Source organism: Rhizophagus irregularis, chromosome 10 (assembly GCF_026210795.1).
Source record: "Rhizophagus irregularis chromosome 10, complete sequence".
In the NCBI taxonomy this organism is placed as follows: domain Eukaryota; kingdom Fungi; phylum Glomeromycota; class Glomeromycetes; order Glomerales; family Glomeraceae; genus Rhizophagus; species Rhizophagus irregularis.
This window is the reverse complement of record NC_089438.1, coordinates 1,908,311-1,921,060: the sequence shown is the minus strand read 5'-3', so window position 1 is coordinate 1,921,060 and position 12,750 is coordinate 1,908,311. Positions and strand designations below refer to the sequence as shown.

Below are 12,750 nucleotides of genomic sequence, written 5' to 3'. Positions count from 1 at the left end.
AAATTATCTGTTATTAATTTTATTGAAATAAAGAATTCTTGTATTTTTTGATAAATAAATAGCTTGAGAAATTTACGTAAATAATTATAAATAAATATTGTCTCTAATACTATTTATGCGAATTTTATCAGGTTAATAAAAATTATATGGGCGATATTCTAAATCATTACTCTTAATAGATTTTTAATAAATTATTTTTCACCGATTTTTTCCAAATTCGTCTAGTAAAATCTAACCTAAAAAGCTACTTCATAGTTATGACTGTACACGACTTCGAAGGTCTCTTTTTTTTTACTATGTATCAAAAAAAAAAAAAATTGTGTAACCGTACGATGAATATAAAGTCAGGGGCCCTCCATTAGGGCGATCTAAAAATTAAACGTCTTAACATTCTTGTTAATGGAAGAACCTAAAGTTTTAACATTCGGTTCTATCAATATTGTTTGTATATTAGTTGTAACTAAATTAAGCAATTTATACGATAATCATTTCTTTTATTTCGACTTAGGACGAATTTTTCGAAGTTCCCCATATAGTTTCGAGTGGAGAAACTATAACGAGCAGTAAATACTGTCAAAGAGCTGGAGGAAAAGGTATTTCATTTTATATTAATAAATTTGCTTTAAGTAATTATTAATTAATTTCTTAATTTAGGTGCAAATCAATCGGTTGCTTTAGCAAAGGTTTAATTTTAAAATTTTGATTTATTCTATATATATTAAATAGCTAAGGTTAGGGATATTCTTTAGGCAGGTGCATTGATATGGCATGCTGGGAAAATCGGGCGCGATGGTGAATGGATTAAAAAATATATGAATAATCATGGAGTTAGAGTGGATCATATAATTATTTCAGAAGATCAAGTAAGACTGATTATAACATCGTATAGTGATTTTACTTCTCATTTCGTTATTGCTACATTCTATTATATATAAATATATTTTTTAATAAAGCCAACTGGACGCGCTTTTATCCAAGTTTCTCAAAAAACACGAGATAATTCTATTGTCCTTCTGCCGGGAACTAACCATATGATAAGTTTGGATGAAGCACGTAAAATTTTAAGTCAAGAATTTGGAGTAAATGATTGGGTTATTATGCAAAATGAAATTGGTCAGATAGGAGGTGAAATTTTAAAACTTTGTAAAGAAAAAGGTGGGACATCTCATGTCTTTAATTCTTTCCTTTCATATTCATATAAGTAATTTTTCTTTTCGCTCATATATTTTCTAGGACTCACGACTGTTTTCAATCCATCGCCATTGTCTGAAAATATCATTAATGTATTTTCATTTAATCTTGTAGATTATTTAATCGTCAATAAACTAGAAGCAGTTCAACTTTACAAGCAAATTAGTGGATTTAGTTCGGATGAGGATATTTCCATACAAGATCTACTCACATTTATATCAATTAAGTTTAAACACATTGGAATTATTGTGACTCTTGGAAGTGAGGGTCTATACGCATGGTACAGACCGGAACAAAAAGTGTTCAACCTTCCTGCTTTTAAAACAAAGGTTTTAGATACAACAGGGGCAGGTGATACATTTACAGGATATTTTGTATCTAGTATTGTTCGAAGTCTGAAACAAAGGAGAACAAATAACAGTTTTTCCACAATTTTACCAACAGCAGAGGATTTTCTAGATGCATTGAAAGAAGCTACTGTTGCCTCAGGTTTGGCTGTCAGTCAACTTGGTGCAATGGAAAGTATTCCTTCTTTTAATGATGTACAAAAAAGCAAAATCATGTTTGATATATAGGTCATATTTACTGGAATACACTTCTAAATATAAAAAATCCATCAATTTTGTATTTCTTATTACAGTATTTAATACCATATAACCATAGTCATCTAATTTATATTGTTTGTTACCTTTTTTATTATTTATTTTTAGTAGTTTAGCCAATTAATATAATAAATATATTTTCAATTTATAGTATTTAATACTTCATATATAATTTTTAACAATATAAAAAAAATATTTTAAAGGTGCTAAGTGACTTTATTTAACTAGTACAATTTGTTCAAATATATATTATAAAATTGAATACCAGTAATATAAAATAGTTATATTAAATAGATCTAAATTGCTTTTTATTGATATTTTATATATATATATATATATTTATTTAATAATAGCTGCTAAATCACTAAAATTAAATCTTTAATTTATATAATTTATATTGATTTTATATAATATTACAATTTTGTATACATAATTGATATAAATAATTTTTAAATATATTATATTAAATTTATATACAAATTAAAAATAAAGTTTATAAAAAATTATATTAACTTTCAAATTTTTTTTTTACTATTTACTAATTTTAAAGTATTTTTTAATACTTAGAAGTTAGAAACACATTTAGACTAACCATATAAATAATAATTTACAATTGTGTAACTGCAATATGTAATGCAAATGATGCAAGTATCTTGATTTTTACATATCAAAAACAAAAATATTTTTATTATTTTTTTTTTCGTAAAAAAAATAAAAAAAAGCAAAAAAAAAAAAGAAAGAAAAAAAAAGGTATAATAAAGTTAAAGAAAAAAAGAACAAAGAAATGAAAAAAAAAATCCATTTATATAGAACTAAAATTCTAAAGTACTAAAATTGCTAAAGAACCAGGACCTAAAAGGAAATGAAGTTAGCACAAAGTTAAAGAACAAAAAAAAGAAGGAACAAAAAAAAAACAGAATCAAAATGTTAAAGCATTGAAGTTGCCAAAAAGCTGGGATTTAAGGGGAAAGAAGTATTAAAATAATAAAACAAATGAAAAAAAAACAAAAAGAGAAAAAAAAATGAAAAACATACCTTTAGAACTGAAGAGCTGAAGTGCTAAAAAACTGAGATCTAAGAGAAAAGAAAAGTTAGAATAATAGAACGAATGAAAAAAAAAATAAAAAGAAAAAAAAAAAGTATTTTAAAACCTTAAAACTTTAGAACCTTGAAATTGAAATATCAAGGTTAAAGAGCTGGAAAATATTAAGCAAAATATAGAAAATAAAAATAAAAGCCTTTGGTAAATTATATAAGGATCTCAAACATCTCTTATACAACTTAAATAACATATAATAAAATGCATTTTTGGCAATAATTTGGTAAATATCAATACTAAAAATGCAATTTTACTATCATTAGATTTATTTTATAAAGATAAATTTAATAAGCCTAAATTTGTCAAAATTCAATTACTGGATCGCTTTAAAATAGGTATATATAATAAGAAAATTTGAAAATACTTTTGAAATACACAATTCTAGCTAGAATTAATATATAAACTTTATGCGAATTCTAATGTGAGTTGTATGAAAGATATTCAAGATCTTTTTATATAATTTTACTTTTCTTACTTTTTTTGAAATGTTAAATAAGTTTATATTAATTGGAAATTTTTTACATTATAGTTTCCTTATGTACTTGCATTTAAATCATCTATTATTGAAGTGCATCATGTCCGAGAGAAAAGAATAGTCAGAATGAACAAAAAAAAGAGACAAGAAAAAAAAAAGATGTACCTTAAAATTGAAAAATTGAAAATTGAAGAGCCAAAATGCCAAAAAGTCATATATTTTAGCTGTAGTTTTAGTTTAAGATAAATTTATCATTAAAGAGAAGTGTAAAATATAATGTTATATATTACTAATCATAAGCAATAATCTATAGATAATATCCCTAGAACCTCAATAGTTACTGTTTCTATAAGAACACAGTTAGATTGAAGTTATTAGTAAGTAATAGCTAATGCTTGAATATTAGATCTGGATTCGATTCCTAGCTTATTAAATATGTTAACCTATTAATCTAAGAGTAATTTCAGCTACAGATTTATATGTTATTATTTAATTCAAGTCTACCAATTCTTTAGGTTTCTTCAGGTGTAATTATACATGTTGCCCAAATTATTTTAAGCTGTCATAATTATAAATAAAATTCCAAATTCAATTATAATATTCTAAATTATTTTGGTACTTTATATAATAAATTACATATAAACTGAATGAATTACAGCATCCCAAATTATAATTATGATATCCCAAAATAATTTGGGCAGCATATATAGGTGTAACTACCAATAGCATCTTATACCATCCAGCAAAGTCTATTAACTAATCTGCATTAAGCATGCCAGCCTAGATAAGCCTTTAATTCAACACTATTAGTTGTAGTATATGCAGTAAAATTTGTTAAATTTTCATGATCAGCAAAATTAAATCTGCATTCTCACTATAATCAGGCTATATAAAGAATATAGTACTTAGCTACTGCACTAAAATAGTCACTGGTTAACCCTTAAAAAGTAATTTTTCTGTAAATACAACTTAGTAACCTTTATCTTTATTAAATTTATACAAGAATTTCAAAATGAATAAAAGAACATGTGAAGTTCCAAATAAATATAACAAAAAAATAAAAGTTAAACAGTCTTCCAAAAATACAAATAGAGAAAGTTAAATTAAAAGAAATAAAATCAAAAACCTAACAATCAAAAACTATAAAAAAAAAATAACTTTTCGCAAATTGTTTAAATTTTAAAAATTAAAAATTACTTTTTTGCAATTATTTCAGCATACAGTAGTTCAATTTATATGGATTTTTTTTGTTTTATTGCTTTTATCAAATTCTATAAAATAAAAAATAATCTGTATAAATCAAATCACTAGATGCTAAGATAATTGTAAAAAAACTGAAAATAAAAAAAAAGTAAATTAAATTTTTTTTGGTAAAAAATTAGTATAAGTTTTATAAAAGATAACTAGAGTTCTAGTAGGACCCCGAATAATACTAATATAACTCACAAATGATCAGCATGCATTTACTATTAACTCTACGCAACTTTTTTTTCATAGTAACGCTACGCAAATCCAAATCTTAGTTCAAAAAAATTTTTGTTACTAATATAATTCATTTCACATTTTTTCTATTAAAATATTAATAAAATCATGCAAAACTCACCATTTTATATTAAAATAGTGTGTTTTGCACTTTTTTCTATTAAAATATTAATAAAATGATGCGAAAATCACCATTTATTTGTTAAAATGATGTGTTTCGCACTTTTTTTTATTAAAATATTAATAAAATCATGCGAAACTCACCATTTATTTGTTAAAATGGTGCGTTTCACACTTTTTCTATTAAAATATTAATAATATCATGCGAAACTCACCATTTATTTGTCAAAATAGTGCGTTTCGCACTTTTTTATAATAAAATATTAATAAAATGGTGCGAAACTCTCCATTTATTTGTCAAAATGGTGTGTTTCGCACTTTTTTATATTAAAATATTAATAAAATGTGCGAAACTCACAATTTTTTTTGTTAAAATGGTGTGTTTCACACTTTTCTATTAAATTATTAATAAAATGGTGCGTTTCACACTTTTTCTATTAAAATATTAATAAAATGGTACGTTTCACACTTTTTTATATTAAAATATTAATTAAATGGTGTGAAACTCACCAATTATTTATTAAAATTATGCATTTCGCACTTTTTTCTATTAAAATGTTAATAAAATGGTGCGAAATTCAACATTTTTTGTTAAAGTAGTGCATTTCGCACTTTTTTTTATTAAAAAATATTAAAATAATGTGAAATGCATTACTTTTTGTTACTATATACAATTAATTACCAAAATCCGTAATATTGCAAATTTCATAAATATATTACGGACCCATCCTTAATGGTTTTGCGTAACTTAATTTTTATTTACTACTATCAATATTATACAATTGATCAACATATAATGCAATATATTTATAAACTCTACGTAAACGTGATATGTGAGTTATCCCAAAATTGACCGATCTACGCAAACTCAATTTATGGGTTTAAAAAGTAATTTCATATAAACTCTACGCAAACCCGTTTGTGAGTTATATTAGTATTATTTGGGGTCCTGTTCTAGTTAATTCACACTAAATGATTTTTAAAAAATTAGTATTAGCGAATTATCTATCAATACTAGAGACATATTCTTATCACTATTCAATATATTTCATTTTGTATATGATTACTGAATAGCGAATAATACTAAATTTTGCATTTTTTAAAAATTTTTAAGCATTAAAAATTAAAATGCTAATATATGTATTTACTTGTCATTTAATGATCATATAAATATAAATTAAATTCATTGGATTCATCACATTGAGATAAATTAAATGGTAGTAAGATTATGTCTTTATTATTGATAGATAGCTTATTATTAATACTAATTTTTTATAAATTATTTAGCATGGGTTAACCTATAATTTATCAATGTTAAAGATGTGATCTTATCACCATTCAATACATTTAAATTATAAATTACACTACTGGTGTTCAACGTTACAGTTATATGTATATATGGCCTGGTAAATCATCAGCCAAAAATGTAATTCGTAATTCAAAATACGTAAATAATTACATAATTCATAATTAATTATGTATAATGTAAATAATTACATTAATCGTAATTATTAATGTCTTTGTAATTAGTCAAACGTACCCGTAAATAATTACGTTTAACATAATTACCATAAATACTATTAGTAATTAATTACATGATATGTGAAAATGCGAGTAAAATATGCCAAAACTGATAATTCAGCAGTTTATATGTAAAAATGAAAAGAAAATCGCCAAAACTGATAGTTCCAGCAGTTTTACATGTAAAAATGAAAAGAAAATTGCCAAAACTGATAGTTTCAGTGTTTTACATGTAATAATAAAAAGAAAATCGCCAAAACTGATAGTTTTGGCATTTTCACTTGTAGAAATGAAAAAAAAATGCTAAAACCGATAGTTCTGGCATTTTCACTTGTAGAAATGAAAAAAATGCTGAAACTGATAATTCCTAGTAAAAATGCAAAAAAACGCTGAACTAATAGTTCTGGTATTTTTATTTGTAGAAATGCAAAAAAAAATGCTGAAACTGATGGTTCTAATGTTTTTGCTTATAAAAATGCAAAAAATGCCGAAACTGATAGTTTTGGCATTTTTACTTATAGAAATGCAAAAAAAATGCCGAAACAGATGGTTCAGGACCCCGGATATCTAATATAAAGGTCATAATGGACTTTTGGCCAAAAACACCCCTTTTTGCTGAAACTCAAAAAATCGTTTTTTGTAAATATCTCAGCATCCAGTAATTCAATTTTAATGAACTTTTTTTTATTTTGTAGCCCTCATTTAGCTCTACAATTTAAAAAAATGTTCATCAAAATTGGACCACTGGATGCCGAGATATTTACAAAAAACGATTTTTTGAACCCCTGAAAAATGGGCCAATCTGCCGAAAGTGTGACTTATGACCTGTTTTGGAGATATCCAGGGTCCTGATGGTTCCAGCATTTATATATATAAAAATGCAAACCCAATAAAATGCTGATATGACTTTGTATAAAAAAAGCACATAACCCATAATCAGCCAATAATATTTACGCTAATTACGTATGATATAAATAATTACGTATTTACGTATTTTTCAAAAAATCTGGTAATTAATTACCAGGATTACAAATTACATATTTACGTATTTTTCAAAAAATCTGGTAATTAATTACCAGGATTACAAATTACGTATTTATATGAAAATAGAAAATTACCAAGCCATGTATAGTTATATGTATTAATTATTTTTTTATTTATCATATAATTTTTTTATTCTTTATTATTAATAGTTTAATTAAGATATTTCTATTAACAATTAATAAAATATTATAATCTATATTGCAATATTTAATGCTATATATCATATACACTATACAGTCACATCTCCATAAGTGCATCCTCTATAAGTGCATTCTCTCCCTATATGCACACCATAGCTTGGTCCTAAGTTAGGGATTTAGAGCTAAGTGCACACCCTCTATATTCTACACGTGCATGTAAGGATGGGTCTGCAAATGATTTTCAAATTCCGCAATATTGCAGATTTTAGAGTTGAATTGCGATTAGTAGTATTATTAAATAATAACAATTTCTATTGGATATTGATTTTAATAATGAATGTACAATTCGTTATTTAATTAGCATAATTACATTTACTGTATTTGAAATATATTACAGGAGATGATTTGAGAAGTGTTAATATACTAATAATTATCTTTTGATTTTTACTTTACTTTAACAACTTTTTAGGAAACTATATAGCTTTAATTATTTTTAGTTAATTTTATTTTTATTTTTATTTCTTGTATTATATTTTCTTTTATTATAAATGTTTAAATAAAATTAATAAAAATAAAGGCACTATGTTATATTTGCATCAATTTTAGCCAATTTTGACCTTAATTTTAACTTTAGATCTCTAAAACTGAAATATTTTGATTTTTGACTTTTAATTTCAACTTCATGTATATTATAAATCATATGACTATATATTTCTTTTAATAATATTAGAATATATACTATTTATAGATATATACTATTATATATTATTGGTTGTTACTTTGCAACAGAATCATAAAATAGTTAAAATCTGATTAATTTGTCAAATCAGATTTATTCAGATTAAAAAAAATCAATTTTTGAAATGCTAAATTCATTAGTAAATTTTAATACTGTCACAAAATGAAGTTTAGAATACCATTTTCGATTTATTCAACTTTTTCAATTTCATTAAAATTGATCTATCCTTTTTTGGGTATAATCAGCAAAATTTGTTTGCTCATATGTAAAGTCAAAAACATTGTTTAAAATCCACTTTTTCTCCTTAAGTAAATTTGCAGAGCAGGCCAAAATACACTTATTTAATGATTTTCAAGTTCACTTTAATTTTAGTTTATAAAAAATTTATCAAATCATAATAATTTTAAATCATGTTAATTATACATGCCACCCAAATTATTTTGGACTGCCGTAATTATAAGTAAAATCCCAAATTCAATTATGGCATCCCAAATTATTTTGGCACTTTATATAGTAAATTATATATAAACCGAATGAATTATGACATCCCAAATTATAATTATGGCATCCCAAAATAATTTGGGCAGCATGTATAATATTAATTCTACTTCTACTATATGTGAAAAAATTTTTTTTTTAAAAAAAAAATAATTGTATTTTATTTATTTATTTTATTTTAAAGAGTAGTTATCTATGTCTAATACAATTATAGCTATATGTTTAATAAACAAAGGGAACTATCTGGTATAAGAAAAAATATTACGTGATTTGACTTCAGCATAATGTCACGTGATAAAGTTCTAATGTGTACGATATTAACGTACGGAACTGGCCGGAATTAACGCACGTGCACGTGCATAACTCCTAAACTCGGGCCGCCAGTACGTTAAGATTGTACACCCCCCCTGTAAGATAAGGACGCCCTATACTATCATTTTTTGATCAATTTCCAAAAATGGTAATGCTAATATAACAGATAAGTAGTAAAAAATGAAAAGAAGTTATTCACTGGCCGGAGTTAACGTTACGTGCAAGTGCATAACTTCTACGTAATAATTTACAAATCTTATCAACGGAGATTATCTGTTTAACCTGATTTGAAATATCTAAAAAAAAAAGGGTAAAAAGGACAATCTGGACCGTCTTTTTCCTTTGGGAAACGACGAAACAACAACATGATCGCTCGTCAGTTATCGAGTTTTTTAAAAGTATGTATATTTATACTTATACTAGTTAACTTTGATTTCTTCTACACACTTTATAAGTGTTAACAATTGAATAATAATCGTAGAATGCGCATTTGTCGAAAAAGTTTCCTGTTCGTAATTATGCTCAAGTTCTCGCAGGAGACATTTTGAATAAAAAAATACCAATATCCAATTTTGAAAAAGATAAATATATTAATTATAAAAGGATTCAAGATAATTTGACTACAGTTAAAAAAAGGTAAAATTATTTTCTCATTGTTTATTAACAAATTTCACAATATAATTATAACCAACAATCTTTTTCTTCTATAATCTTTTTTTAGGCTTGACAGGCCATTGACACTATCCGAAAAAATTCTATATAGTCATTTGGATGATCCTCATGGACAAGATATAAAACGTGGTGTATCATACCTCAGATTACGTCCCGACCGCGTTGCCTGTCAAGACGCTACAGCACAAATGGCCCTCCTTCAATTCATGTCTGCCGGTATGCCAGAGGTTGCAGTACCTACAACCGTACACTGTGATCACTTAATTGAAGCTCAAATCGGCGGCGAAAAGGATTTGGACCGTGCAATAAAATTGAATAAAGAGGTATATGATTTCTTGGCATCAGCTTCTGCTAAATATAATATTGGTTTTTGGCGTCCCGGTTCTGGAATTATTCATCAAATTATATTGGAGAATTATGCCTTCCCGGGTGGTCTTATGATTGGCACTGATTCTCACACGCCTAACGCTGGTGGTTTGGGTATGGTTGCCATTGGTGTTGGTGGTGCTGATGCTGTCGATGTCATGGCCAATATTCCATGGGAATTGAAATGTCCAAATGTGATTGGTGTTAAATTGACCGGTTCAATAAGTGGTTGGACTGCTCCTAAAGGTATGTAATATATATGAACGCATTAAAAGCGACGTTCAATATGTTTTTTTCAAATCATGTCAACAAAGAAAAGTGATAACAAACAATAAATTATTTCTATATTCTTTTAGACGTTATTCTTAAAGTAGCCGGTATTTTGACAGTCAAAGGAGGTACAGGTGCTATTGTTGAATATTTTGGTCCCGGTGTTGAATCTTTATCTTGCACTGGTATGGCTACAATCTGCAACATGGGTGCTGAAATTGGTGCCACTACATCACTTTTCCCCTCTAATAAACGTATGGTTGATTTTCTCCGAGCCACAAAACGTGAAGAAATTGCATCTTTCTCTGAATCCTTTGCCCATAACTTGCGTGCTGATGAAGGTGCGCAGTATGATCAACTTATAGAAATCAATTTATCAGAATTAGAGCCTCATATCAATGGTCCATTCACACCTGATCTTGCCACTCCTATAAGTAAATTTAAAGATGAGGTAGTAAAGAATGACTGGCCAGCGGAATTGAAAGTTGGTTTAATTGGTTCATGTACAAATTCATCATACGAAGATATGTCTCGGGCCGCTTCATTAGCAAAACAAGCCATTGATCATGGAATAAAAGCAAAATCGACGTTCACGATTACACCTGGATCTGAGCAAATTCGGGCTACTATTGCACGTGACGGCCAGGAAAAAGTACTAAAGGATGTTGGTGGCATTGTTCTTGCTAACGCCTGTGGTCCTTGTATTGGGCAATGGGATCGGCAGGATGTTAAAAAAGGCGAAAAGAATTCCATCATTACATCATATAATAGAAATTTTACGGGACGTAATGATGCTAATCCTGCCACTCATGCATTTGTAGCATCTCCAGATATTGTAACTGCATTTGTTTTCGCAGGTGATCTTCGTTTCAATCCACTAACTGATACACTCATAGATGCAAATGGAAAGCCTTTCAAATTTACGGGTCCAACTGGTGACGAGTTACCCGTAAAAGGTTATGACCCTGGTCAAGATACTTACAAAGAACCTCCAGCGGATCGTTCATCTGTTAAGGTAGAAGTGGATCCAAAAAGTAACCGACTTCAATTATTGCAACCATTTTCAAAATGGAACGGAAAGGATTTTGAAGAATTTCCTATTTTAATTAAAGTCAAAGGCAAATGTACCACTGACCACATTTCTATGGCTGGTCCTTGGTTGAAATTCAGAGGGCATTTAGATAACATTTCAAATAACATGTTAATCGGTGCTATCAACGCTGAGAATAACACTGCTAATAGTGTCAAAAATATTTTCACCGGAGAATATGATGCTGTTCCTAACGTTGCTCGTGATTATAAATCCAAAAGTAATTAATAATATTTATTTATCCCTTTTTTTTTAAAAAAAAAATGATTCTAACAATTTTTGTCAACAGATACTCCTTGGGTTGTTATTGGTGATGATAATTATGGCGAGGGTTCATCGCGTGAACACGCTGCTCTCGAAGTACGACATTTGGGAGGCGCAGCAGTAATTGTAAAATCATTCGCTCGTATTCATGAGACTAACCTTAAGAAACAAGGGCTTTTGCCACTTACATTCGCCAACCCATCTGATTACGATAAGATCGACCCATTAGATAAAGTATCCATTGTTGGTCTTACTACTTTTGCTCCCGGTAAACCTTTAACGCTTAGAGTTCATAAGAAAACTGGAGAAACGGTAGATATTACTGTTAAACATACATTTAATGAAAATCAAATCGAATGGTTTAAAGCAGGATCGGCTTTGAATCGCATGGCTGAAAAACATCAAAATTAAAAAAAAATTAAAAGTAAAAAAATGTGTATTTCGAAAAAGCAATAATTGCAATTTTGTATAATATGATAAGATAATATGTTTGTTTAGTTGTTAATAAAAAAAATATATATATTTGATTTTATTCAATATTGTGAAGAAATTATTTTGTAAATTAACATCAAATTATCCATGATAAAATTCATACAAAAAACAAAAGGTAAGGCGTAACCACTATTCACCACCAGTATCAATATCCGAGAGCTCTCCATTACCACCACCACTACCGCTTCGGTATATTTGTCTTTATAGTGGTTAATAGTTAGGAGTAGTATTAGCTGCATATATAGATTAGGTGACACCAAAATATTACAGCGATATAATGACAAAAAAGAATTTATGCTTTTTTAGATAATGGCTGGTAGAAGCTATTGCCGACGTTGACTGACATTATCATAATTCCGGCCCTGAGGAATGC

At 27.3% G+C, this 12,750-nt stretch overlaps 2 protein-coding genes across 2 annotated transcripts; both read left to right on the top strand.

The window, feature by feature from the left end:
* Positions 1-399: 399 nt before the first annotated feature.
* Positions 400-1,965, top strand: OCT59_001934 (uncharacterized protein; the record flags this gene model as incomplete). Its single annotated transcript, XM_025316079.2, has 6 exons — positions 400-441; positions 509-593; positions 655-683; positions 750-863; positions 954-1,155; positions 1,234-1,965. The coding sequence occupies 6 exons, from the start codon at positions 400-402 to the stop codon at positions 1,764-1,766; spliced, it is 1,005 nt and encodes a 334-aa protein (XP_025181465.1). The 3' UTR covers positions 1,767-1,965.
* A 7,584-nt stretch (positions 1,966-9,549) lies between these two features.
* Positions 9,550-12,512, top strand: OCT59_001933 (uncharacterized protein). Its single transcript, XM_025316080.2, has 6 exons — positions 9,550-9,621; positions 9,705-9,859; positions 9,945-10,507; positions 10,618-11,841; positions 11,911-12,416; positions 12,508-12,512. Exons 1-5 carry the CDS (start codon positions 9,589-9,591, stop codon positions 12,294-12,296), a joined length of 2,361 nt encoding a protein of 786 aa, XP_025181466.1. The 5' UTR covers positions 9,550-9,588; the 3' UTR covers positions 12,297-12,416; positions 12,508-12,512.
* Positions 12,513-12,750: the final 238 nt, after the last annotated feature.

What these genes read in the sequence shown, in the direction of transcription:
- OCT59_001933 (XM_025316080.2), top strand. Translation starts at nt 9,589, where the DNA reads ATGATCGCTCGTCAGTTATCGAGTTTTTTAAAA. An exon ending in TTGACTACAGTTAAAAAAAG is followed by an intron (nt 9,860 to 9,944) that starts GTAAAATTATTT and finishes ATCTTTTTTTAG; the next exon opens with GCTTGACAGGCCATTGACAC. An exon ending in TCGTGATTATAAATCCAAAA is followed by an intron (nt 11,842 to 11,910) that starts GTAATTAATAAT and finishes TTTTGTCAACAG; the next exon opens with ATACTCCTTGGGTTGTTATT.